Source organism: Leptonychotes weddellii, chromosome 9 (genome assembly GCF_054177405.1).
Source record: "Leptonychotes weddellii isolate Sample4059 chromosome 9, ASM5417740v2, whole genome shotgun sequence".
Taxonomy (NCBI): Eukaryota; Metazoa; Chordata; class Mammalia; order Carnivora; family Phocidae; genus Leptonychotes; species Leptonychotes weddellii.
The window spans coordinates 82909065-82934383 of record NC_138377.1 but is presented as its reverse complement, the minus strand read 5'-3'; the positions used below and the strand labels follow the sequence as shown (position 1 = coordinate 82934383).

General features: G+C 41.3%; 2 protein-coding genes across 3 annotated transcripts in view; both read left to right on the top strand.

Moving 5' to 3' along the window:
- Positions 1-5745, top strand: part of ARPP19 (cAMP regulated phosphoprotein 19) — a 19833-nt gene extending 14088 nt beyond the window's left edge. For both annotated transcript variants that reach the window (XM_006733315.3, XM_081831100.1), the window contains one exon: positions 3221-5745. In XM_006733315.3, the coding sequence (XP_006733378.1) occupies positions 3221-3391 (171 nt within the window). In that variant the 3' untranslated portion in view covers positions 3392-5745. The remainder of the gene's footprint in view (positions 1-3220) is intronic.
- A 16874-nt stretch (positions 5746-22619) lies between these two features.
- MYO5A (myosin VA) overlaps positions 22620-25319 on the top strand; it is a 181335-nt gene continuing 178635 nt past the window's right edge. Inside the window, exon 1 of the mRNA XM_081831863.1 lies at positions 22620-22753. Within this exon, the coding sequence (XP_081687989.1) occupies positions 22727-22753 (27 nt within the window). The 5' untranslated portion in view covers positions 22620-22726. The remainder of the gene's footprint in view (positions 22754-25319) is intronic.

Here is a 25319-nt window from a genome sequence, read left to right as displayed (position 1 = left end):
TAAAAGCATTATTACAAAGATAATGTAACGTAGGGAGTAAATAGAAAAGCAGAATGAGAAACATGTTCATTACCAATATAGTTATGTAGAATGTATTTATATCTAGTCTAATTTTGAAATGGTCCCATGGTGTGGTTTTAGTTATGAAATAAATTATGTAATCATCTCTATTAAATTATTACTTGGATTTGATTATTAAGTGTTTAGGAAACTTCTTTCCTTTGCTAATGTCTAGCACAATTTATGCTAACAAGCTTTCTTCCAACATTTGGGCTGTTGTCTTTGTAATTTTCCTCTAGCTTCACAATGGCTTTTTAAGTATCTTTAAGTCAGAATTTATAAACATCGTATCTTGGAGTTGGTACTGTAAATAGTTGGGAAAGAGAAAATGCTGCTTGAACCAAGAAATAATTATATAGAATTTGAGAAGGGAACTCTTGGATGATTTTGCATTATACCAAAATGTCAGTGAATAAGCACTTTTATATTAGGGAAATGAAGTCTTACATTCAGCTGTATCATTTCTTACTATTTTAAAAGGGTTTTTATTTTTTAGATGTCTGGATCACAGGGTCTTGGGTTTTAGTCTTTAAGTTACCTTAGTATCTTTAAACAGTTTCTTTTTCATTTGGGAGGGTTGATTAGATACTTATATTTAGTCCCTTTCTGTTTCACTGTACTTATTAATGTTATTACATCTATTTTAGGCTTTTCACAGTGTAGCTTGTATATTGTAACATACAGACTGTTAAAGCTGGGAGGGATATCAAGAAGCAGTCTGGCCCATATTTTTTCATATTTGTGGAATTTGTGAAGCCCCAGAAAAACTGAGGATTCAGTTTTTGTTGTTGTTTAAGATTTATTTATTTGAAAGAGAGAGCATGCGTGGGGGTGGGGGACAGAGGGAGAAGGACAAGCAGACTCTGCACTGAGCACAGAGCCTGATGCGGGGCTCCATCTCATGACCCTAGATCATGACCTGAGCCAAAATCCAGAGTCAGATGCCTAACCCACTGAGCCACCCAGGCACCCCAAGGATTCAGTTTTAAGAAACATGGCCTTAAAAGTTTGTCACTTTAGGTGATCACTTAGTGTCAATGCAATTATAAATACTGATGTAAGTGTGGCTCCTAAATTTGGGTGGGAGGAGGCTTTTATAAGTTTGTCACTCAGACGATCCAGAATATGTTTTGTTAAGTTTTAAAGATTTTCACTTAAAATGTAAAATTTTTAAGTTGTTGAAGACAATAATATTGCCTTGTTAGCCTATGTCTGTCCTATGGTGAGAGACATTGATTTAGTTCACTCCTCTCTTGAGAGCAGTTACAATTGTTAAACACTGATTTTAGTTTTGTCTCTGGCCACATTAAATAAATTTAATTCCTTTTCCCCATGCAGAGTAGCCTAACAAGTAAGTGAGAACCCCTTGTGATGAACTTTTGCTTACTATAAAATAGGTATCATTAGCAACTAACTTTATTACTTTGGGGAAAATATTCCTAAATTTTGTACTGTGTGTTAAATTTCTCATTTTGTGCTTTTGACTCAGTAAAGAATTGGGCAGTCTGCTTTGTTCTCCCCTAGAAGCTATTAAATTTCAGAAGTAACTCTCTAATACGACAGTCAGAAGTTCTGAGATTTCTTTTCACTATACTCATTTTATTTTATTTTTTTTTTTTTTAAGATTTTATTTTTATTTATTTGAGAGAGAATGAGATAGAGAGAGAGAGAGCATGAGAGGGGGGAGGGTCAGAGGGAGAAGCAGACTCCCCGCTGAGCAGGGAGCCCGATGTGGGACTCGATCCCGGGACTCCAGGATCACGACCTGAGCTGAAGGCAGTCGCTCAACCAACTGAGCCACCCAGGCGCCCTCACTATACTCATTTTAAAACACACAGAAATAGGGACGCCTGGGTGGCTCAGTCAGTTAAGCGTCTGCCTTCCGCTCGGATCTTGATCCCAAGTGCCGCATCGGGCTTCTTGCTCAGCAAGGAGCCTGCTTCTCCCTCTGCCTGTAGCTGTCCCTGCTTGTGTGCATGCTCTCTCTCTCTCTCTGACAAATAAATAAAATCTTAAAAACAAAACAAAAAAACCATGCAGAAATAAAGCTGCAGCAAGCCTTAAAAGGACCTGGTCCACGTTCCCTTGTTACTGCTCAGTGTGTTACATGTATAGTGACACATAAAAAGCAGTTTTCTAGCTTTAGGCCCTTTGGCTTTAGGCCTGATCTGGCTTATCAAAGAATAGTCCCTTGAGGGAGGCAGCCACTGAGACCTTTTCCCAGGCCACTCAACAATCTTAGACTAAGCTGTGAATTCTCATCTACTTTATTTACCACATGAGATACCCCTGAAGTCTCAAAGAGAATTTTTTTTTCTCCCTTCACCTTTTGTCCATGAGGCACTCATCTCATTTCTGGATTATTCCTTCTGTCCTACCTAGAAAGGTTAGGTTACCCTCCTTTGAGCACTCATAGCACCTTGTGTACTAAAAATAGTATAATGTTTGGAGTATTTAACTGTTGTGCTTCTTTCTCTCTCTCTCCAGGACTCTGACGTGCCTTATTAACAGGCACTCAGTAAAGGTAGGTTAAACACGATAGATGGAAGTCAGAAACCAGGCAAATTTGTCTGTTTTTACTCTGAAACAGATAACTCATGTAGATTAGCTATATTAAGGTTGATCTTTAGCTCTCCTTAAAATTTCTATTTTAGCGATAAAAGGGCATCATTATTACTTTATTCATCCCTCTACCTAAAAAGAGTGATAGTTGTACTTAGGCAGTGTCTTAAGTGAAAAACAAGAGGTGTAGGTTAGGGATGTGCATTTTAAGTGATAATTTCTAATGAGTTTATTTCTTCTGTTACCCTAGCATTTATATTTTAACCTTAATTTTTATTTTAGTGAACTGCTCTAATTCAAATAAATGATTTTAAATCCTTGCAGAAATGTTCATCCTAGATATCAGGACCTGTAATAATACAAGGTTAATTGAAAGTGTGTGGCACATCCTAAATGCAAGTTAGTGGATTGTTTTTATTTTCAGAATAATTTAAGCAAGAATTTTAGTCTGGTTTTTCTGTTAGTACATGAAAGCTTTGCTATTTCATCTATATTAATGTTTAAATTTTTTTAGATTAACTTATTTTATCTACATGTTAATCAGTATGATTGCATATGAAAGTTTTAAATTCCAGTCTCAATTTTTTTTTTCTTGTAGCAAAAATATTTTGATTCTGGGGATTACAACATGGCTAAAGCCAAAATGAAGAACAAGCAGCTTCCTACTGCAGCTCCGGATAAGACAGAGGTCACTGGTGACCACATTCCCACTCCACAGGACCTTCCTCAACGGAAACCATCCCTTGTTGCTAGCAAGCTGGCTGGCTGATTAAAAGAGCTGAACTGCATGAATCTTCTAATTCCCATTATTTCTCCTTAATATGTTACTTCTCTGCTTTTTATTTCCTTTCATTCACCAAGTCATTTGAGAATGACAGCTTTGCAGGTAGCGGTAGTGTGTGCTGCTATTGTAAGGGAATATACGTGTGTAGAGTTTTGATTAGTTTTAACAGTGCACTGATAAAGAGAACATGTTAGAGCAACATAAAGTAATCTACTTGAAAATAATTGTATATATTACCTAACTTCTAGTGTAGGACTGATTCAACAAGTAACGAGCAAGTTTTACAATTGTAATATTTTGGCTTTCTTTAATTCATCTTAATTATAGCTTTGTATGTTACTCTTATTTAATATAACCTCTATTGTATTGATTTCTTCTGTATTTTCCTTTTGGATTTTGTAAAACAAGTTTAAGACCACAAGTTGGAAGGAAGATCACACTCTTCAAACAAAAATAGATGGGGCTCTGAAAGATTTCTCTGTGCTTGAACTTGAATGGCCTTAAACCTGTTTCAGCTTTAACAATAGAATTTTACTTGGGCAATATTTGCCCATTCTGGTGTAACTTACGTGACTAGTGCTTAACAGCTGCCGTTGAAGCTAGTATTCTTACTCAGTTCTGTAGTGTTCGAGTATCTTTTGTTGAAGATGTGAATGAAGTGTGCATGTGCATCGACTGTTGAATTCACTTTTGTGCCATTTTTGTAAATACAGTAGTTTTGCACAACCTCTCACAAATGTCTGTATTAATTTCACATATTAAAAAGTAGATGATGTGCCAACCAGAAGCACAAGAGTTCCTACACAAAACTCTGTATGTCATTAGAGCTTTTGTATAGTAAGAGTAGTTTACAATCTTGGGCTTATAGAATACCAAACAAATCTTTGCTAAGTCTGTCATAGACTTAAGCTTTTTCATTTGTTATTAATATCCATGACATTCAGTGGCCTTGTGCAGATATGATATGTTGCTTAGGCATATCTTTTGTCCTATGCAGAACATTTTCATTTTGACTTTTATGAAAATTGCAAATCATGTAATTTATATAAACTTTTTTAATGTAGAAACTTTTTACTTCCACAGTCAATTTGGGGGACACTAGAATAAAAGGCTTCGATACTCTGCCTCCTGTGGCCCCTCCCTCCTTTTTTTCTTGCTTTGACTCAAATCGTGTTCGGCTGTGCTGTTTAGTCTATTCAGAAGCATAGGTGTATATCCTCACTCTTGAAATTTGCTCTGCTGAATGCTATATTTTATAACAATGATGTTTTTCTTATAATTTCTCAGTTGTTAATTAACCACTCTTAATTCTGTATTATTACTAATATTTGACACTTGTTTAAATAAAAGGAACTTTTTACTGAAACAAATACTTGAGAAGACTGGCCCAGGAACCCATGTCAGGATGAGCTGAATTCTGCTAAATAATTTTAAGTAAGCTAAGTGAATTATACTTGTGACACTTAGAGTCATTTATGTAGTAGGTGGAACATACTCATATTAAAATATTTAGATATTTTACTTCTATAGATGTCACTTTAATAAAATAATCAATTTAATTTTACTTGTGGTTTATCTAGTTAGTAAGAATTTTAATTAACAGACTTTATCAGGATACATTTACTGCTCTTTTAAGAGCTCTTCCCATAGGTGATATAATGCTATAGCATGACAGTGAAGATCAGTAGCCTGAGATGATAGTATTTTTTTCTTTGTCTTTGACTTGCGCGGGGCCTCCCCTCTTTTTGGATCCAGGCATTTTTTTCTAGGTCTTGGCTCCATCTGTATACTTGCTTTCCTGTGACTCCAAATCATTGTAAATGGTGCCTTGAGCATAGCACCTGCACTTAAAGGCTGCCTAGCACTCTGAGTAAGGCTTGCTGATTATCTTCCTGTTCCACCCACCCCAAAAGGCAGAAAATCCATGAAGTCAGTAATGTTGCAGTTTGTAATTTTAAGGATCAGTTATATATAAATATATTTGTGATGGGAGCAAGTAGATTATTCCACAATATGTATAATCATTGTAGGATCCATTTAAGAATTAGGAAATACCCCAAAGTAGAATTTGTGTAATGTCTAGTCTTTTTTTTTTTTGGTGAATATTTGCAAGCTGTCAACATTAAATTTACACATTAGAGATGGTTAATCTGAAAGATCACAGAGACCATGTTATTCCTGACCGTGATAGGACTCCTGCTGTGGTTTGCAACAAGTGATATAACCTCTGTCTAAGTTTTATTTGTAAAATACAATGCTGATATTTAACCTACCTCAAAACTTGTTGAGGATCTGTGAAATACTGAGTAAGTGCCCAAAATAAAATACTGTTGATTGTCTTTTTATTGAAAGTAAGTTTCCTCATTAAACCAACCTGCCTTCTGTAAAGTCACAGTGCTTAAAATCTCAGGATTTTCCATTAGGGAAAGACCTGTCAATAAGAATTTTTAGGTATAATTGCTCAGCCTCCATTATTGGTGCTTGGGATACAGAGGTTTTTAATTTTTCTATTTTTTGTTCTGCCTCAAGTCTCAGTTTATTGAAGACATACTTGCAGACTGTTCCACCATTGCTTGAAGGAAGATGTTGACTAGATGAGTTTAATTCCCCATTTCTCTAATTTGAGAGTTGTGGTTTGAAAAATGGCTAATTTTAATTGTCTTATTTATTGTAAATGAATGTTGGAGTCAACTGAAGTTCAGGGTAACAAATATTTCATGAAAATTGGCTAAAGTCTGAAATGAATTACCTGTTTCATGTCCAGTTGCTCCCACTTTGGTAGTGCATTTTGAGAAACATTTCATTTTTGAAAGCTACACATCTGACTAAAACAATTATAGTTCTTGGCATGTTGGGATAGTAAGAATTGTTAGATTGTTTTGATGAACTGGCGGCAGCATGTTTGCAGTCTGTTTACAAGTTATTCAGTACTCACGTGCTGCTGACCTAAAAATAAGTCTTAACTATTCATCAAGGCAGGCCGGGTGAGGCCTCTCTCTACTTGTTCTCGAAAAGTTGGAATTGCTCTTTTTACTTGAGTTAACAAAACCATACCTCTGAATATTTATTGGTACTTCTTACTAAATCAGCCATGCATGTATTCTTTCTCAATCCAAATTAGTGACGTTTTATCAAAGCTGAAATATAATCTCTACTTAAATTGTGCTGTAAATGTGATGTTCGGTGATCTGGGGCAGATAGCCTATAGGAAGAGCACACCTGAGTGGCAACTAAAGTAAGTTTCTCTGGTGGCCTTTTCACACTCCCCAACATTCAAACACATTTCTTGTACTTTTCCTTTTCCTTTTTCACCTCATTTTATTTCACCCCCCCCATCCTTACTTCTTAAGCCTCCAGATGGCATTCATTAAATGGTGTTTAGGGCTGATGAATTACCAACCTTGAATATCCTTCCCAATATGCCACATTTAGGACACATTTTTAATTTTCTAAAACACTATCCTAATCTGGATGACTAATTTGAGCCACTGTCCCAACTCTGCAACTCAGCATGCACTGCCAGTCTCCCCCCTCCCCCATATCCTTTCTCCCCCTGACTCCCCACCACACTTCATAAAACTAGGATCAAAGAAATCTCCAGGATTGTTAATCTAAGGATTTAAAAACACCAATTTTAATACTGTTTTGCTAGTTTGGCCTTTAAAGTAGGTAGACTTAATGGGTTTTATTCTGCAAATTGCTGGTGGTCATGAAACCATTCATGTATGTTTGTATTATGTTATTATCAACCAAATAGCGTTTGGAAAAAACACCTAATTTCTTTAATAAGCCCTCAGTTACTGCATCTCTCATTTGTGATGCAATAGGACACTTTGCCTGTATTTAAAAGGGCCAAGAGAATGCCTTTTTTGTTGAACATGTCTATAGAGTTGGCAGTTAATGCTGAAATTTGTCAAATAGCCCTTCCAAAATTACACTTGTGAAAATACAAAAAAAATAAATAAATAAATTGATCTACTTAATTTCTATTCATTTTATTTGCAGTTTTTGTCTTATTTAAATGTTACATTTTTCAGAATAATTTCTGAAGTTGATACCTTTAGATTTCAGTTACTACTATATGCAAAAAGAGTTTTCTGTTAGTCTTTTGTTTCAATTTAAATAATGTATGATAATGAGATCCTAGCTATCTTCTGTTTGTAAAGGCTTTGTGATTAAGGTAACTTTAAGTGTTTGCGTATTTTGAGTTTTCATCTCATGTATAAAGCACTCTAGTACCATATGTCAGAAATGGTTGAGACAAGCTTACATTCTGAGAAATTACATAGTATTTAATGCAAGGTAGAAGGTGTTACATTCCTTAGAAGAGGTAGAAATAAAGTTCCGGGAAGTCTAGAGGAATGAGTTGTTCAATTTAGGGGATAAATGGGATGAGTGGTAGAGGACAGACTTTTGAGAGGTGGGTTGCTGCAGGCATGGGTAGGAGGCAAGGGAGATAGAAGAGCATTTTAGTAGAGGGATTGTTATTTTCAAATAGGCAAGGACTTGGAAAAATGTAGACCGATAAAGGAAGTTTGGTTGGAAAACGTAGCCTGTGAAGGAAGGAATTCTTGATTTTTCTCCTTAACCTTGCCCTTTCTTCCAGCCTTCAATTCAGTAAATGATACCACCATGCATTTACCCACTCAGGTACTCAAACCAACCTTGGAGTCATACTTGATTCCTTAAAGGCGGTGACCAACAGCCACCAAAATATACTGAATTTGTTGATCTCTCTCCATTGCTGGCCCCATACCCCAAGCCGCTAATATTTCTTAGCTGGACACTTGGCTGTGGTTCCTAACACATCACTTTCCACTCCTGTTACCTTGTCCATGTTGTGCTCCCATCCATCCCCCTGCTTCATCCTGCTTCCTCCATTCTTAATTTATAAGCACTTAAAAATGTTCCAACCTTATTTCTGCCTGTATTCGATATATTTCTTTTGCATTAGACATTTCCCCTGATTCATGGCTTGGTTGACAGTAACTCATTCTAATCTTGGCTCAACTTTTAACTTCCTTAGAGGGAGATCTAATTCATTATTGTATCCCTAGCATATACATACACTCACATGCTTATTGAATGAATAAAATGAAATGGAATGTTGGGTTGGACGTGTAATTGGTAAATCAGATTAAGGATATGGATGCAGGGAAAATACGGTCTCAGCTGTGCATAGCCTTTCCTTCATTTCCTTCATTGGTCTTTATACTTTATTCTCTGAATGAGAAAGTGTTAGAGAACTTTGCTGTTATAAACCTCACATCACTGAAATTGGTATACCTGATTTTCCATAGCAAGGATGGATTAGGTGTTCACTGCTTTGCTCTTGCTTGTGATCATAACCTTGCAAGCATTCTCCATGTGATATCCAAGGCTCTTTACTGCCTTATTACCAATAATAGGCTGATTAGTGTATTGTAGACTCTTGTTACTGTAAACTCACATAAAAGCTAATGTTTCTAATGAAATATCTTTGTCTACAGATGTAAAATTGACCCTTGAACAATTCAGGGGTTAAGGTGCCTGACCCCCTGCATAGTAGAAAATCCACAAATAAACTTTTGACTCCAAAATATAACTACTAATTAACTACATTTTTTTTTTTTTTTTTAAGATTTATTTATGGGATGCCTGGGTGGCTCATTCGGTTAAGCATCTGCCTTCGGGTCCGGTCATGATCCCGGGATCCAGGGATCGAACCCCACATCAGGCTCCTTGCTCAGCGGGGAGTCTGATCTCCCTCTGCCTGCAGCTGCCACTGCTCTCCCTGCTTGTGTGTTCTCTTTCTTTCTGACAAATAAATCTTAAAAACAAAAACAAAAAAACCTGTGTTCAAGGGTAAGGGTTACTGCAGAAATGATCACTGTAGAGCAGCCATATTTTAATTCAAGGATAAAGATCAAAAGCAGACACACCAGTGGACAGCTTTCTGCCAGGCTGTGTTAAGTTATAGGTACACAAGGGGCACCTGGGTGGCTAAGTCAGCTAAGCATCTGACTTCGGCTCGGGTCGTGACCTCAGGGTCCTGGGATTGAACCCCCCACTGCCACCCCATCAGGCTCTGCACTGGGCATAGAGCCTGCTTGAGATTCTCTCTATCCCCTACCCCAACACCCACTCTCCCACTCTCTCTCAAATAAGTAAAATCTAAAAAAAACACAAACCTTTCATGTTTTCAGTTAATTCTCAACCACTTTAATATCAATATTATGAGAAGCCCCAATTACTATGAATGTACTCGCTAAAAAAAGACTAAAAAGTAATAGCTTTTTTTTTTTTTTAATTGGCAGACAATTACTATGTTTTGTAAAACATCTATGTTTGTTATGTATGTAAGTTAGGTCTGTGGCTCAAGTGTTTGCCAGTTGGGGTAATTTAAGATGGTCATATATAGTAGTATTCCTGCCAAGTTTATTTTCTCATATGTTAGGTTTATATGTAAACTTTATTTTTTTTAAAGAGTTTTTAATTATTTGAGATAGCGAGAGAGAAAGTGCACACATGCGGAGCGGAGGGGCAAAGGGAAAGGGAGAAGCAGCCTTCCTGCTGAGCAGGGAGCCTGATGCGGGACTCAATCCCAGGACCCTGGGACCATGACCTGAGTCAAAGGCAGACATTTAACTGACTGAGCCACCCAGGTGCCCTTATGTGTAAACTTTAAAGAACTATTCATTGTACTTGTTTCATGTCTTGTAACTTCTCTATATTTTGTTACAATATTGCCAGCTGATTGCAGTAATTTACATTCGCATGGACGATCTGATCTATAAGTGTCAGAAGCAAAGAGGAAAAAGTTTTAATAAAAGGAAGATAAAAGTGTGGAGTATAGCGGAGCAGTGAGAAGAGTGGGACCTGAGGAAAGGCCGGTAGATAATGGAAATTTGTATCCCTGGTCACTTAACAACAGTTTCAGTAGAGAAGGTATGTATCCACATGGGGCTGAGGAACAGAAGAGCAATGATAAACAACTAAAGATGAGTTAGTGGTAAGGGTGTGGTTCTTTTGAGAGATTGTGAGGCACATGAAGTTACAGTTTTTGGATTTGCTTTTAAATGTAGGAAAGATTTGAGTTTGCTCACAGGCAAAACAAAAAGTAGAGAAGAAAAACCAAAGATATAGAGGAGGCAAAAAGGCAAGAACTAGGATGGAGAACATGGCTGAAGACATCAGCCTTGGCATGTCTCAGTCAGAGGATGAATGACTCAAGTTCAGGTGGGGAAAGGGACACTAGAGGAGAGGGCTCACCAAATGACCTTAGTCCCATTCATGAGAGGTGGTGAGGTCTTTTTTTCTGGGGGGTATGAGAGAAGAGGATGGAAGTTTGAGACCTAGAAGGGTCTTTACACTTCATAAAAGCATGTATGTACAGAGCGCCTGGGTGGCTCAGTTGGTTGGGTGACTTGCCTTTGGCTCAGGTCATGATCCTGGAGTCCCAGGATCGAGTCCCGCATCGGGCTCCCTGCTCAGCGGGGAGTCTGCTTCTAACCCTCTGACCCTCCCCCCTCTCGTATGCGCTCTCTCTCATTCTCTCTCTCAAATAAATAAAATAAAATCTTAAAAAAAAAAGCATGTATGTACATTAATACAGATCTACAAAGGATCTAGAAATTTAAAAGTGGTTTTATTGGGATCATTGCTTAAATTTGTAACTTCTTTAAGAGAACCAAATAGAGCAAACGCTATCAAGCAGGGCATCAATCATAGGATAAAAATATGGAAAAGAATGATAGAAGCAAAACTTGGTTCTAAATTGTTATTAGATTTCTCTTTCTGTTCCTTTTTTAAAAAAATTAAATTTATTTTTATTATTTTATTTTTAAATTTTTATTTATTTTTTAGTTCATGTCTTTTATTAACCTATATACAATTATTTGTCTTCTGGTTTGTTGAAGCAATAGGTCGGACAACATTTGCCACAGTAATGTCCGTCAAAGTGACTAGCCATAAAAACTCCAGCACCACATTCATCTGAAGGGCACTCCCGACGAAGGCAACTGATTTTGCCATTCTCATCCACCTTATAGTATTTCAGGACAGCCAGTTTAACCTTCTTTCTCTTATGCTTACTCTTCTTAGGAGTGGCATAAGACTTCTTCCTTTTCGGGGTGCCTGGGTGGCTCAGATGGTTAAGTGTCTGCCTTTGGCTCATGTCATGATCCCAGGGTCCTGGGATCGAGCCCCATATCGGGCTCCTGGCTCAGCGGGGAGCCTGTTTCTGTCTTTCCCCCTGCTCTCTCTCTCTCTCTCTGTATCTCTCTTTCCCAAATGAATAAATAAAATCTTTAAAAAAAAAAAAAAGACTTCTTCCTTTTCTTAGCACCACCACGAAATCTCAACACAAGATGAAGGGTGGACCCCCTTTTTTTTTATGTTATGTTAATCACCATACATTACATCATTAGTTTTTGATGTAGTGTTCCATAATTCATAGTTTGCGTATAACACCCAGTGCTCCATGCAATACGTGCCCTCCTTAATACCCATCACCAGGCTAACCCATCCCCCCACCCCCCTGCCCTCTAAAACCCTCAGTTTGTTTCTTGGAGTAAGAGTGGACCCCTTTTGAATGTTATATATAGTCAGATAAAGTACGTCCATTTCCAGTTGTTTGCCAGCAAAGATCAGGAGGAATTCCCTCCTTATCCTGAATCTTTGCCTTTACAATTTCTGTTGTATTTGAGGGTTCAACCTTGATAGCGATGGTCTTCCCCAGTAAGGGTTTTCACGAAAATCTGCATCTTGGTGGCAGTTCCACCTGAGGTGGAGGAAAAGGAAGAGGGTCAGACCTGGGGACACGGGAGAGGGTGTCAGGTAGGCCGCTGGCCAGAGAGAGGCCCAAGAGCACACACTCCAGTTTGTTTGTTTGTTTAAAATTAAAGTTATACTTGTATGTGATTCTGAAGTCAAGTAGTATAGAAAGGACATCATGAAAATCTAAGAATCATAATATGCTCTACCAGCAAGTTTAGCTCCCCAGAGGGAGAACTATTTGAAACACTCAGATTTGTGTTTTTTCTGGCAGTTTCCTCCATACCCCTCAATAGTATATTTATATCACTTTCTTGATTTCTTAATTTTAGACATAAATTAATGGTTTTAAAGACTGATGAGGATTTAGTTTACGCTTCCCACCCTCCTTCGAGGATTATAATATCACTACTCTTGATTCCTTTATAGGCTTCCTTTACAATGTCTAGTAATATTTTTTCACCTTCCTTTCTTTTTAAGATTTATTTATTTGACACAGAGAGCAGGGGGGAGCAGAAGAAGCAGGCTCCCCGCCAAGCAGGGAGCCTGATGTGGGACTGAATCCCAGGACCCTGGGATGGGATGATGACCTGAGCCGAAGGCAGACTCTTACCCAACTGAGCCACCCAGGCACCCTGACCTTTATTTCTTATATTGGCTGTCAGCAGTAATTCTTGTCTCTCTGGTGGGGAAGATGACAATATTAATGCCCCATCTTTCCTTTTGACTCTCCCTCCACCCTCCATCTTTTGTCATCTGTGTTCTTAAGAGTTACATTGTCAAAGTTGATTACATTTACATTCTATTTTATAACTATTATTAATAGTTAGCTTTATCAGTTGAAACAGTTCAATGCAGATCACATTTCCTTACATAGTATTTTGTTTTTCTTGGTGTTTTTTTTTTTTAAGGTTTTATTTATTTATTTGACAGAGACACAGCGAGAGATAGAAACAAGCAGGGGGAGTGGGAGAGGGAGAAGCAGGCTTCCCACCGAGCAGGGAGCCCAATGGGGGGCTTGATCCCAGGACCCTGGGACCATGACCTGAGCTGAAGGCAGATGCTTAACGACTGAGCCATCCAGGTGCCCCAATTTATTGGTGTTTTTAATTATTTTCCCCCCATCCTTTTGGCCACTATCACAACCACAATTATTTTACTGTCCTTCGTCATATCAAGTATTCTCTAAGTCTTCCTTTTGCTCCGGGAAATACTTCTTTGCTTCAGTCTGAACTTGTTGCTTTCTTATCCTTATACACAGCTGTCATCTGCTCTCCTGAACCGTATCCATTATATTCTAGATTCTATATATGGCAACCATTGCTTTTTGCCTTTGTCTTGGGTCAGATTCCCTAGAAGAAATGGAAGTTTTTTATTTTTAAAAAATTTTGTGGATAGTATATGCATCATAAATATCTTTATCCAGTCTGTCGCTTATCTTATCTTAGTTGGTGATATCTGTTGATACACTCCTAGCTGTATTTCAAAACTTAATTCAAACATATCTTTGTGAAAACTGAATGCTCACCTCCCCCACATCATGTTAATTGTTCTGTCCTCTGAGACACAATAACCATTTCCACATAACACTGTTTTAGCACTTAATCATAGTGCATTCTAATTGCCTTCATTCAGTTCTTCTCCTTTCCACAAAAAGTATCTAATGTTTGTTCTAGCATTATTTAGCCCAGCCTTAGTTAAGTGCCCAATAAATATTTTCTGAAAGAAATTATGCCCTTGAATTCTAACCATTCCCATTAACTGCTGCTATTCCAATATATGCTGGTCAGAGTTCTCAATCACAAATTCTTAACTGTCTCCTTTAAGCAGAAAAGGGATTTATCAAAAAATATCTGATCACTTACGAAATTGTTGGAAAGGCTAGAGAAAGTCTTGATGTAAATCTTGCAGAAACTCCAGAAACATGCTACAGCAATGACCTGATAGGCCACATGCCCCGCTGCTTTCACCACCAAACACTAAAAGTCAGGAGTCTAACCTGGATGTAACCACTGTTGTCTCCAGAACTGGGCCACTTCTGCTGCTGCCTTCATTGGCAAGTGGAAGTTCTGGGCAGAGCCTATTTCCTCACATTTGCTCCCTCCCACATCCTAAGTCTTGTGCAGATCGATCTGATCTTGTAGACAGGTCATATGACTACATCTGAGCTGCAAGAGAGAGAGAGGTGTTCTGGTTTTTCTTCTTTTTTTTTTAAGGTTTTATTTATTTATTTGACAGAGACACAGCGAGAGAGGGAACACAAGCAGGGGGAGTGGGAGAGGGAGAGGGAGAAGCAGGCTCCGCGCTGAGCAGGGAGCCCGATGTGGGGCCCGATCCCAGGACCCTGGGACCATGACCTGAGACGAAGGCAGACGCTTAACGACTGAGCCACCCAGGTGCCCCTGTTCTGGTTTTTCTATCAGGAGGCAAAACTCCTGTAGAAATTTCCACAAAATACAGTAAAGATGACAGGCAAACAACTGGGACAGACGCCATTATACCTTCCTAGATGCCTCTTCAGTACAACACTGGCTGGTTGTCTACCTTCGTGTGTGAAAACTTCAGGAAATTCAGTTTTCCCGTACTCATTTTGATTTGACATGCCTCACATGGAAAGAGCCTTAAACTGTACAGCCAGGTGCTATAGCCAAATAAGTCAGTATATTTCTGCAGTTCTGATCTTTGAGCTATTCACCCTTTCTGACTGATCCCTATTTTCATTTTGCTACCCTTCCAGAATGCTCTTTCAGAAGTCACTCAATTCTTGATTGCGCTTCCATTGAACCCTACAACACGACAGGCCCAGGCAGTCCGAGGCAGGGAGTGAATATGTGGGGGGAGAGAAGACTGAAAATTTAATTAATGATCTCTTAAAATTGTATAGCACAGTCCAGTTTCCAGTACACTTTCTCATTGATCTCATTTGAATCCTTCAATAATACACATATAAGGTGCTGATTAAAAGAAGACAGGCTCAGGGGTGCCTGGGTGGCTCAGTTGGTTAAGCCTTCGGCTCAGGTCATGATCCTGGAGTCCCAGGATCGAGTCCCGCATCGGGCTCCCTGCTCGGCAGGGAGTCTGCTTCTCCCTCTGACCCTCCCCCCTCTCATGCTCTCTGTCTCTCATTCTCTCTCTCTCAAATAAATAAATAAAATCTTTAAAAAAAAAAAAAAGAAGACAGGCTCAGATTCCTCACTATTGAAGAGTTTATGGATAAGCTAGGGGAGGAGGCCAGAATGACTTATGTAATAACAGTTTAGAGTTGGAGAGATCAGTATGAATTCATATTCAGCTTAATAAACATAGATGGCAACATACAGAAATGAGTCTGGATAGGTCTACATACACGGGTCAGTATACACCAGGTCCTTGCTCTGTGGCTGACAGGTCCTAGAAGCAACAATACCCCAGTAACAATGAGGCCCAGACATTAGTTTCTAATACCTATTCTCCAATGAAAGGAACCAGAGTTTCTCAGAAAAATGGCTAATTCTGGGACTGGAGAGGAAATATATATAAGATGAATCGGTAGCATCTTGTAGTGCTAGGAAGTAAGGAAGTGCTTTGAAAAACAAAGCAAAAAAAAACCCACACACAATTACGGAGGTGTGTGTCAAAGGGACACAGGAACCAACTGAAAGAGCTCCCAGTGGCCAAAGCTTGAACAATTTGAGCAACAAAGTTGAATAGTATTAGATTATAACCCAGAGTATAAGGTAAGTATCCATGAATCCATACTGATATAAATGATTGAATGAATAAGTGGGGAAGATGAGACAAATTGCCCATGCAAAAGAATTCCAAATTTATGTAAGTACTCTGACCTCAAGAAGGTGATGCATAACTCTCCATTCCTGAAGTGTGGGCTCTATAGAGTGACTTCATTCAAGAGTATGGAAAGGGGTCTGTGTGTTAGTTTGCTAGGGCGGCCATAACAAAGTACCACAGACTCCATGGCCCAAAGAACAGACGTTTATTTTTTTCACAGTTCTGGAGGCTAGAAGTCCAAGATCAAAGTATTGGTGAGTGTGGTTTCTTCTGAGGCCGCTCTCTTTGGCTTGCAGTGTGTCTCTCCCTGTGTCTTCACATGGTCTCTCTGCACATGTTTGTGCTCTAATCTCCTCTTCAAAAGACACCAGTCATTGGATTAAGGCCCAACTGACCACATTTTAACTTAATTACCTCTTTAAAGACACTCTCAAGATACAGTTACATCTGAGTTACTGAGGGTTAGAGCTCAGCATAAGAATTTTGAGGAGATACAGTTCAGCCTGTAATAGGGAAAAGAGTAACTTTACAATGGAAACACATGGCAAGCACTACCTGAGCCAGATGATCCAGGTCAATAACAACGGTGATGTCATGTTGATAGTATGGCCCTTGATCTCACATGATGAAAATGGCACTTTACCTCATAAAAAACCCCAGTCTAATCAAGACAAATACCAACTGAGGGATATTCTACAAAGCGTTTGACCTGCACTACTCAAAATTGTCATCAAAAACAAGAAAAGAGAAGAACTGTCAGCCAAGAAGATCCAAATGAGATGATTAAATGAAATACAGGATCCTCGAACAGAAAAGGAAATGAGGTAAAAACTAAGGAAATCCGAATAAAGTATGGACTTTAGTTAATGATAATATGTCAGCATTAGTTCATTAGTTACAACAAATATACTATACTATACTAAAATGGTTGCAGGGTGTCTTAACCTGTTCAAGCTACTATAACAAAATACCATAGATTGGATGGCTTATCAACAACAGAAATTTCTCACAATTCTGGAGGCCGAGAAGCCCAAAATCAAGGTGCTGGCACATTTGGTGTCTGGTGAGAGCCCACTTCCTCACAGATGTCTGTCTTCTCACTCTATCTTCACATGGTAGAAGGGGTGAGGGATCTCTCTGGGGTCTCTTTCATAAGGGCACTAATGCCATTCATGAGGGCTCCACCCTCATGACCTAATCACCTTCCAAAGGCCCCACCTCTAATAGCAACAATTTGGGGGTTAGGATTTCAATATATGAATTAGGCAAGAGTGGGGGAGTGGGGCTGGGATGGGAGGGTGGCAGAGGCATAAATATTCAGTCCACTGACCAAGGTATATGTGAATGCTGTATTATCTTTGCAATTTTTTCTATAAATCTAAAACTTCTAAAATTTTAAAAGTTTATTCAAAAAAAACAAAACAAAACAAAAGAAGGCTCACATGGGCTCAGTAGCTTAGTCCTGTTAAGAACTAGGACTAGAATCAAGGTCATTTGAATCTAAGTCATTTTCGTTACTGAGGACCTTCCACCAACTACCACATGGAAGTTCTAACTGTCTGGTTGTTGAAGGTACAGGATGAGAGTGGCTAGTAAGTACTTAAACTCAAGTAATTCAGGAAGATCAGGGCAATATAAAGCAGGTGAGTGCTATGGATATGGGCAGAAAGCATTTCATGATCCAGAACATCAACTGATGGGGGAATCAGATACCAAACAACCAGGAATAGAGATGCAGAGACTGGTCAAATAGCTGGTGGTTAGGACACAGGCAGGAGACTGGGAACAAAGGGCCAGAGATCACACAGATATTTTAGGACACACAAGATTAGAATCTAGAATTAGAGTAATAGGTACTGGGAATAAAAATAATTGTACCTTTGAGTTAAGGACTATACTTTTAATCCTTGCCCTAGGAGGCTTAAAGTGTGGCTAGACCTAAACTCACAGGTGGGAGGGAGCTAGGTAAACTGGCAGTCTTTTAGGTCAGTCTTACTCCTATTTTTTTTTTTTAAGATTGATTTATTTATTTGAGAGAGAGAAAGGCAGGGATGGGCAGTGGGAGAGGGAGAGAGAAGCTCAGCACAGAGCCCAATGTGGACCTCAACCTCACAACCCTGAGATCATGACCTGAGCCCAAACCAAGAGTCAGTTGCTTACTGGACTGAGCCACCCCAGGAGCCCCAGTCTTACTCTGTTCTTAACTTTGCGTTTTCTGCTTCATAGCATCGTTCCCTCATGCTGTTCCTTTATATATCCTTTGATAATAAATGGCCTCCCATATATAATGTTATTTAGATCTTTCAGTGAACTATTTACGGTTCTTCCCCACCCACTCAAATGTTACTCTCGCCCAGTGTCTAATCCTCTGAAATACTAACTATTAGGGTATGTAAATGCCAACTAATTAACCAGGAACAGTGCTTTGCCTCTGCCTCTAGAATTGGGCTAATCTTACAGAATTAGAATTACTAATGACCATGCAGCATGGACTGTCCCTTCCCCTACTCCTGCAGCTACTCGTTGCAGTGAGCTCTCCCAGGTCAAGGACCATATTTCATTAATTTCTATCTTTATTATCTTAAGTGCTGACACAAAATAGGCCCTCCAGAAAGTTATTTTTTCAATTTGAATAAAGCAAGGACCACCCTACTAAAATTGCTGACATTCTCTCTTCCCTGTTTAGTTTTTCTCCATTGCCCACAGTTAATGGGTTGAATTGTGTCCCGCCCTCTTCATCCCCAAAAGATGCTTAAGTCCTTCCTACTCCCAGTACCTGTGAATGAAACCTTAACTGGAAATAAGGTCTTTGTAGATGATCATGTTAGGATGAGGTCATTGCGGTGGACCCTAGTCCAGCATGATTGTATCCTTATAAAAAGGTGAAATGTAGACACAGACACACATGCACACAGGGAGAATGCCATGGGAAGATGAAGTCTGAGACTGGAGCGGGCGGCAGAATCCAATGAATGCCAAAGATTGTTAGCAAACAACTAGGATGCAGGAGAGAGACTTGGAACAGAGCCTCCCTCCCAGCTTCGAGAAGGAACCAACACTGGAACACTTTGATCTGAGACTGCTAGCCTCCAGACATATAGCCCATTACAGTTTAAAGTCATAGTGTGTGGTACCTTATTACGGCAGCCCCAGCAAATGAATACTTGCCATCTTTACCTTCTACCTTTGTAATTGTCTCCCTGGTTAGAATGTAAGCTCCATGAGGTCAGAGATTTTATTTGTGTTGTGCATTCATAAATCCTCAGCATGCAGAACAGTTTCTGGCACATGGTAGCTCTCAATACTTGTTGCAAAAAGTAATACTCAGAAATGTTTTGGAGGAGAGGGATTTTTCACATTAATTTGGGCATTATTTTTATTTGAAGACGAACTACATGAAAATTTTCCCAATTTTAAAGTGACAGTTGAGAACTTTATTGACTTAAAATATGCAATGACATTTGGCTACTCTTTGGGAGGGGGGAATCCTAAATCCTGGAAAGCTGTAACTATTGCTGGTTTCCATACTTCACTAATGACAAAGTGCTTGGGACTGTGAATATACGTGGTTAAGGTAAGGGAGGCCAGCCATCAGGGTTCCTTGTTGCTTTTTTTTTGGCTTTTAAGTCTATTCTTTTTCTGAATGAGGTAAAGTCACGTCAAGGGTAGAGACTCCTTCTCCTCTTCCTCATACCCACTACCTTTCTCCTACTGTGGCCCCCAAAATTTGAGTGGTTGAATGCATGTGTTCAGGAATTAGAAGACAATAATTCTAGTTTCTTTTTCTACCTGTCCAAAAAAAAAAAAAAAAAGACTCATATCTATAAGACCCTTTTTTTAGTTTCTTAGTTTTTTAGTTTTTTGTCCATATAGGGGAAGAAAAAGTTTTCCTCAACCCTCTTAAGATCCCTGGCTGGGTCTGAAAATTAAACTGATAAAAGATAGATTAAAAGGAGAAGCAACATATATATTTATATTATTTTATGTGACACAGGAGTATTCATAATGAAATGAAGACCCAAAGAAATGACAAAACCTGCTTGCTTTTGCATTGGGTCAAACAAAGAGAGGCAATTGTGGAAAAGTGACTAAACTATGTGGGCAGGTGAAGGGAAGATAAGAATTATTATTATTATTATTTTTTATTTTATTTTTTTTTTTTAAGAATTATTTTAACAAAGGTCTGCTGGTGCAGAATTCTCCTCAACTTCTCCTTGATGATAAGAATGTTACTTTCCTTCTGGTATAGGGAGGACATCTTTCATAACGGAATTTCATTTCCTGCTTTTAAGAAAGTCAGAGTGTTTTTTTTCTTGTATTTGCTGTTTTTCAAATCCTCCAAACTCTATGCCAAAGCGGCATACCCTGGGGTGTATGCCCTAAACTACTACATCAGCATTTCCCAACAGTCCTGAGAGGTAAGAATTATCCAAGGGTGAGAAAGCAGTGGTTACCACCTTACACAAGGCATGAAGAAATTATAAGGGGTAGAATTCAAGCCTCCTAAATCTCAATCCAGTGTCCTTGTTGTACTGGTCATAGCGGCACATTTTCCCTTTTTATGTCTGGACAAAGAAAGGGTGGGACCCCAAAACATGAAAGAGATGTGATTTTAGAATTGGAGGGAACAGAGAGAATTCTGTGGGTCTTTGGACTCTGTAGCCAATACCTATGGCATCTGTGAGGGGATTGTGGGCAGTGAGCAAGGGAAGGACAGGCTTGAATTCCAGGGAATGAGGACTGGTCCCAAGTGCCCCCACCCCCCATGGCTATGGTCTTCCTTCACATACACATGCAGGATACACACACAACCAAGGGGCCAGCCTTGAGACGTGGTCTTGATAGAAACCATCCCAGATTTCCAGGACGGGCACATAAGAGTTTAAAGAAATAAGAGGCTAGGATGAAAAAAATATGGAGATTAGTCAACCAGGAGTGAAAGTGTGGTGAGTGCAGAGCAGGTAGAAGGTGAAGACCATATGGGGCCAAGGGTAGAGAGACCACATTCTTTTTTTTTTTTTTTAAAGATTTTATTTATTTATTTGAGAGAGAGAGAATGAGAGAGAGCAAGCACATGAGAGGGGGGAGGGTCAGAGGGAGAAGCAGACTCCCCGCCGAGCAGGGAGCCAGATGTGGGACTCGATCCCGGGACTCCAGGATCATGACCTGAGCTGAAGGCAGTCGCTTAACCAACTGAGCCACCCAGGCGCCGGAAAGACCACATTCTTGTGCTTGATGTGCAAGGGTAAGGGTGAGCAGACTGAATGCCACTTTTTTTTAATAAAGATTTTATTTATTTATTTGACAGAGAGAGACACAGCGAGAGAGGGAACACAAGCAGGGGGAGTGGGAGAGGGAGAAGCAGGTTCCCCTCTGAGCAGGGAGCCAGGCGGGGGGCTCGATCCCAGGACTCTGGGATCATGACCCGAGCCGAGGGCAGACGCTTAATGACTGAGCCACCCAGGTGCCCCTTGAATGCTACTCTTGAGACTCCTTTGACCTTTTCTTTTTTTAAGATTTTATTTATTTATTAGAGAGCATGAGCAGGAGGGACAGGTATGAGGGGGAGGGGCGGAGGGAGAGGGAGAAGCAGACTCCCCATTGAGCAGGGAGCCCACCGCTTGGCTGGATCCCAGAACCCTGAGATCATGACCTGAGTGGAAGGCAGATGCTTAATGGACGGAGCCACCCAGGCGCCCCATCCTTTGACCTTTTGATACAGAATTCATTTGCAGTATGGACTTTCCACAAAAGCCCCCTGCAATTTTCAGGTGGCATCTGGATAGCTTCTGTGGGCACCATGGAATCGATAATCACTAGGGGAAACAGGAGGAGGAAGAGGACTGGGGCAGAAGGGTAGTGGTATACCTTTGCAAACACATAGGCCTAGCAGAGGTAGGCGCCTGGGCTGCCTCCTGGGGGCATTTTGTTTCAAGAAACGATACCCAGGCAGATGCCCAGGTGTTTAGGGTGACCTTGGTGATCCTCTATCTCAGATTACTGGTTCTCACTGCCTAGCTCCCAGACCACTGCTCCTAGCAGGATTCTTCTGGAGTTCTAGGTTGTTCTATTGACTTCGAAGAAGCCTCCTCCCAAATCCTTTCCCTAGAAATGCTTGGAAGGATAGGAAAATCAGCTGGAGACTCCCAGTCCTTTACCTGGACACACGCAGTGACACCAGCAATCGCCGTGGCTGGGCCTTTCTGCACGGTCCAGGGCTCGCTTGGGGGAGAGGGGCGTCCGGGGTGTGAGGCGCCCCCAGGCAGGTGTGCCACGGAAGAGGGGTCGGGGGCGGGCTTCTGGGCATCGGCGGCGCGGGAGGACGCGGCGGCGGCGCGGGAGGACGCGGCCGCCGCGCAGGCTGGCAGGCCGATGATGCTCGGGGTCGACGGCCGAGGGGAGGCAGCCTGAGCCGGAGAGAGCCCGGAGCAGCCGCGGTGGTAGCGCCGGAGCGCAGCCTCCTCCCGCTCCCACAATGCACAGGGCGGCGGCGGCAGCAGCAGCAGCAGCATCACCGGCCGCCGAAGGGGCTGCGGCGGCGACCCCGAGGACCCCGGGCACGCGGAGCGCTCGCGCCTGCTCGCGGCGAGCCCGGGAGTGATGGCCAGGCCCCCGCGGGCCGCCCGCGCCTGAGGCGCCCCGCCCCGCCCCGCCCCGCCTGGCGCGGCCCGCCCCGCCCGGCCCTGCCCCGCTCCCTGCCGGCGGCTGCCTGGGCGCTTCCTAGTCGGCGCGGGCGGCCGCCCAGGCGAGGTGCGGCCTCCGCTCGGGCGGGGGGCGTCGGCGTCGCGGGGCCCCGCCATGGCCGCGTCCGAGCTCTACACAAAGGTAAGGCGGCCCGCGGGCCGCACCGTGGGGACGGGGCCGCGCGGCCGGGCGCCGCCGGCTGTCAGGCTGGCGTGGGGCGGGGGCGCGAGGGCCCTGCGGCTGCACCACCCCCTTCCCCAGCATTTCAAAATCCCCAGCCCGGCCCGCCTGCCGCAGAGGCGCCTTCCTCTTTCGGGCGAAGGCGGCGGAGGGCGGCCTGCCTCGGCGGTCTCTGTGGCCCCTGCCACGCTCCCCGGGCTGCGTGCTCAGCGGGTTTCCGATTGGGAAGGGGGCCTGTGTCAGGATTGCCAGGCTTGGTTTTGGAAAAATCCTGGCTGCGGGAGATGCTTGATCGGCTGGATCAGATGGTCCCTCCCGTGGGGACAGGCGCTTAAAATAACGTCTTGTGTTGGTATGCGGTGCCACTTCCACCACCAGCCAACCTTTCTGTGAGATTATTTGGAATCCTGCACCAGTCGATTCTCACCTTTAGCTGCCGGGTTTCAGATGGCTTCCCTGGGGTGGTGAGCCCCTGAGGAAGATGCAGCCGGATAAATGCGAGATGATTCACGGGCTGGGATGGTCGGTTCTCATTCGTCCCTGGGAGTTTGCTACCTACGTGTAATCCCTTAGAGCCTTGTTATGCTCCATGTCTTCACCATCCGCTGGGGCGAGCCTTTTCCTTCAGGGTTTAGTTCAAGGAAAGCGGCAGCCTTTTCTTTCTTATACCGACATCAGTATTTTCTGGGTCTGCTAATCTCTGAATGGCATATTTTGGAGAACTGTCCCTTTGAAGGCTTCTGAAAATTTGTCTTGGGCAGTGTGTGGTGCTTGGTGAATGTGTGTCGTCATGGCATTTTATACTATAACTCTGCTGTACGTAGGTGTTTTGCCAACTATTAATTACCTTTAGTTCCAGTTAACAGAATGGGCTTCACTTTCCAAGTTTGTGTTGGCAGCAGAATCTCCATTTAGGATCTTAGAATCATTGTTTCCAAATGTGACCCAAGTAAGCCCAGGACCCAAGTTGCGGCATGTTATTAGAAGTCTGGACACGCCATCAAGAGACCTGGATTCTAGCCCAGGCCTTTTCACTTACTGTGTGACCTTGGACAAGTCACTTAACTTTTTTTGTTCAGTTGTCTCATATCTGTAAGTGGAGTTAATTATACCTGCTCTGCATCTCTTTCAAGGCTGTTGTGAGGATCAAACCTGGGAATTAGATGGGAAAGCTTTTGTAACCTGTGAATTTCTCAAGAAATTGGTATAAGATTAATTCAACCACAAGATGAGGAGTTTGCATAAAACATTCTCTAGGACCCCTTTCTTTCCAGCCACAGACTTAAAAGAGTGCACAATTGGAACTTCTCTCTAAATCTGGTAATTTTCTTAGGCATTGTAGGTCTCTAATGTATGAATGAATGTAATTGAAAACTGATTTGGTTACTTTATTAGTAAACATTGATACAGTGCTAACTATGTGCCAGGTACTACTCTAAGTGCTTTACAAATATTAGCTCATTTAATCCTTATAATGAAAGTATGAGGTAGGTACTGAGAAATATCAGAGGCATTTTCCCATGAAGAGATATAGGTCTGTAAACATTCCCTAGTTACTTTGTATAGCCCTCCATTCTTCACTGTGCACAGTGAGGAGTCCATCCCTGAGCTGCCTAATTGTAGGCTGCTTAACTAGAGACTGATTGGATAATAAATTGCTCTTGGTCTCGGATCAGCCTTTTTTCTCCCAAGATAATTTTTGAGAAGAAAAAAAATTTTAAATACTGTGATTTTTATATCTCAAGGTTTTGGCTTTTGATCATTGCTTCATCACACACTCTTTTAAAATGCACCTTCTAGTCATTGTAAAGACGGACTGGTTTAGACATCAAGAGTGAGTTGAGCTTAAATTGCCTTCTAAATACATTTATGCCTAAGTATATTCTAACCTCTTGGCTATTTGTTGACTAATTCTTTCTGTGAATGGGCCGTAGCTTAATGGTGGGTCAAAATATTGTGCCAGGTACTCTGCTTAATATTGAGAGGTTCTAACAATGAACAAGACACAGTCCTTTCCCTCAAAGGACTCATAGTCTGTTGCTTATATTTTTGACCTACTTTGAATATCTGGGAGCATAAATGACCTGTTGTTACCTCCACAGCAGTCAGACAGCTGGTGTGGTATTTATAAGTAGAAATTACGGAATGGGTCGGGACATGGGGAAGGTTGGAATGATTGTAGAGATAAAAGCTTGGGTAGTGATTATTAGAGGAAGAGGGAAATCATTAGAAGTTAAGTCAGTGGAGGGGTGCCTGGGTGGCTCAGTCGGTTAAGCGTCTGCCTTCGGCTCAGGTCATGATCCCAGGGTCCTGGGATCGAGCCCCGCGTCGGGCTCCCTGCTCGGCGGGGAGCCTGCTTCTCCTTCTCCCTCTGCCTGCCGCTCCGCCTGCTTGTGCTATCTCTCGGTCAAATAAATAAAATAAAAAAAAAAATTAAAAAAAAAAAAAGTTAAGTCAGTGGATAAACACAAGGATTTTTTTCCTCACAGAGGATTATAGGGAAGGAAGTTCTGGAGTAGATTACAAG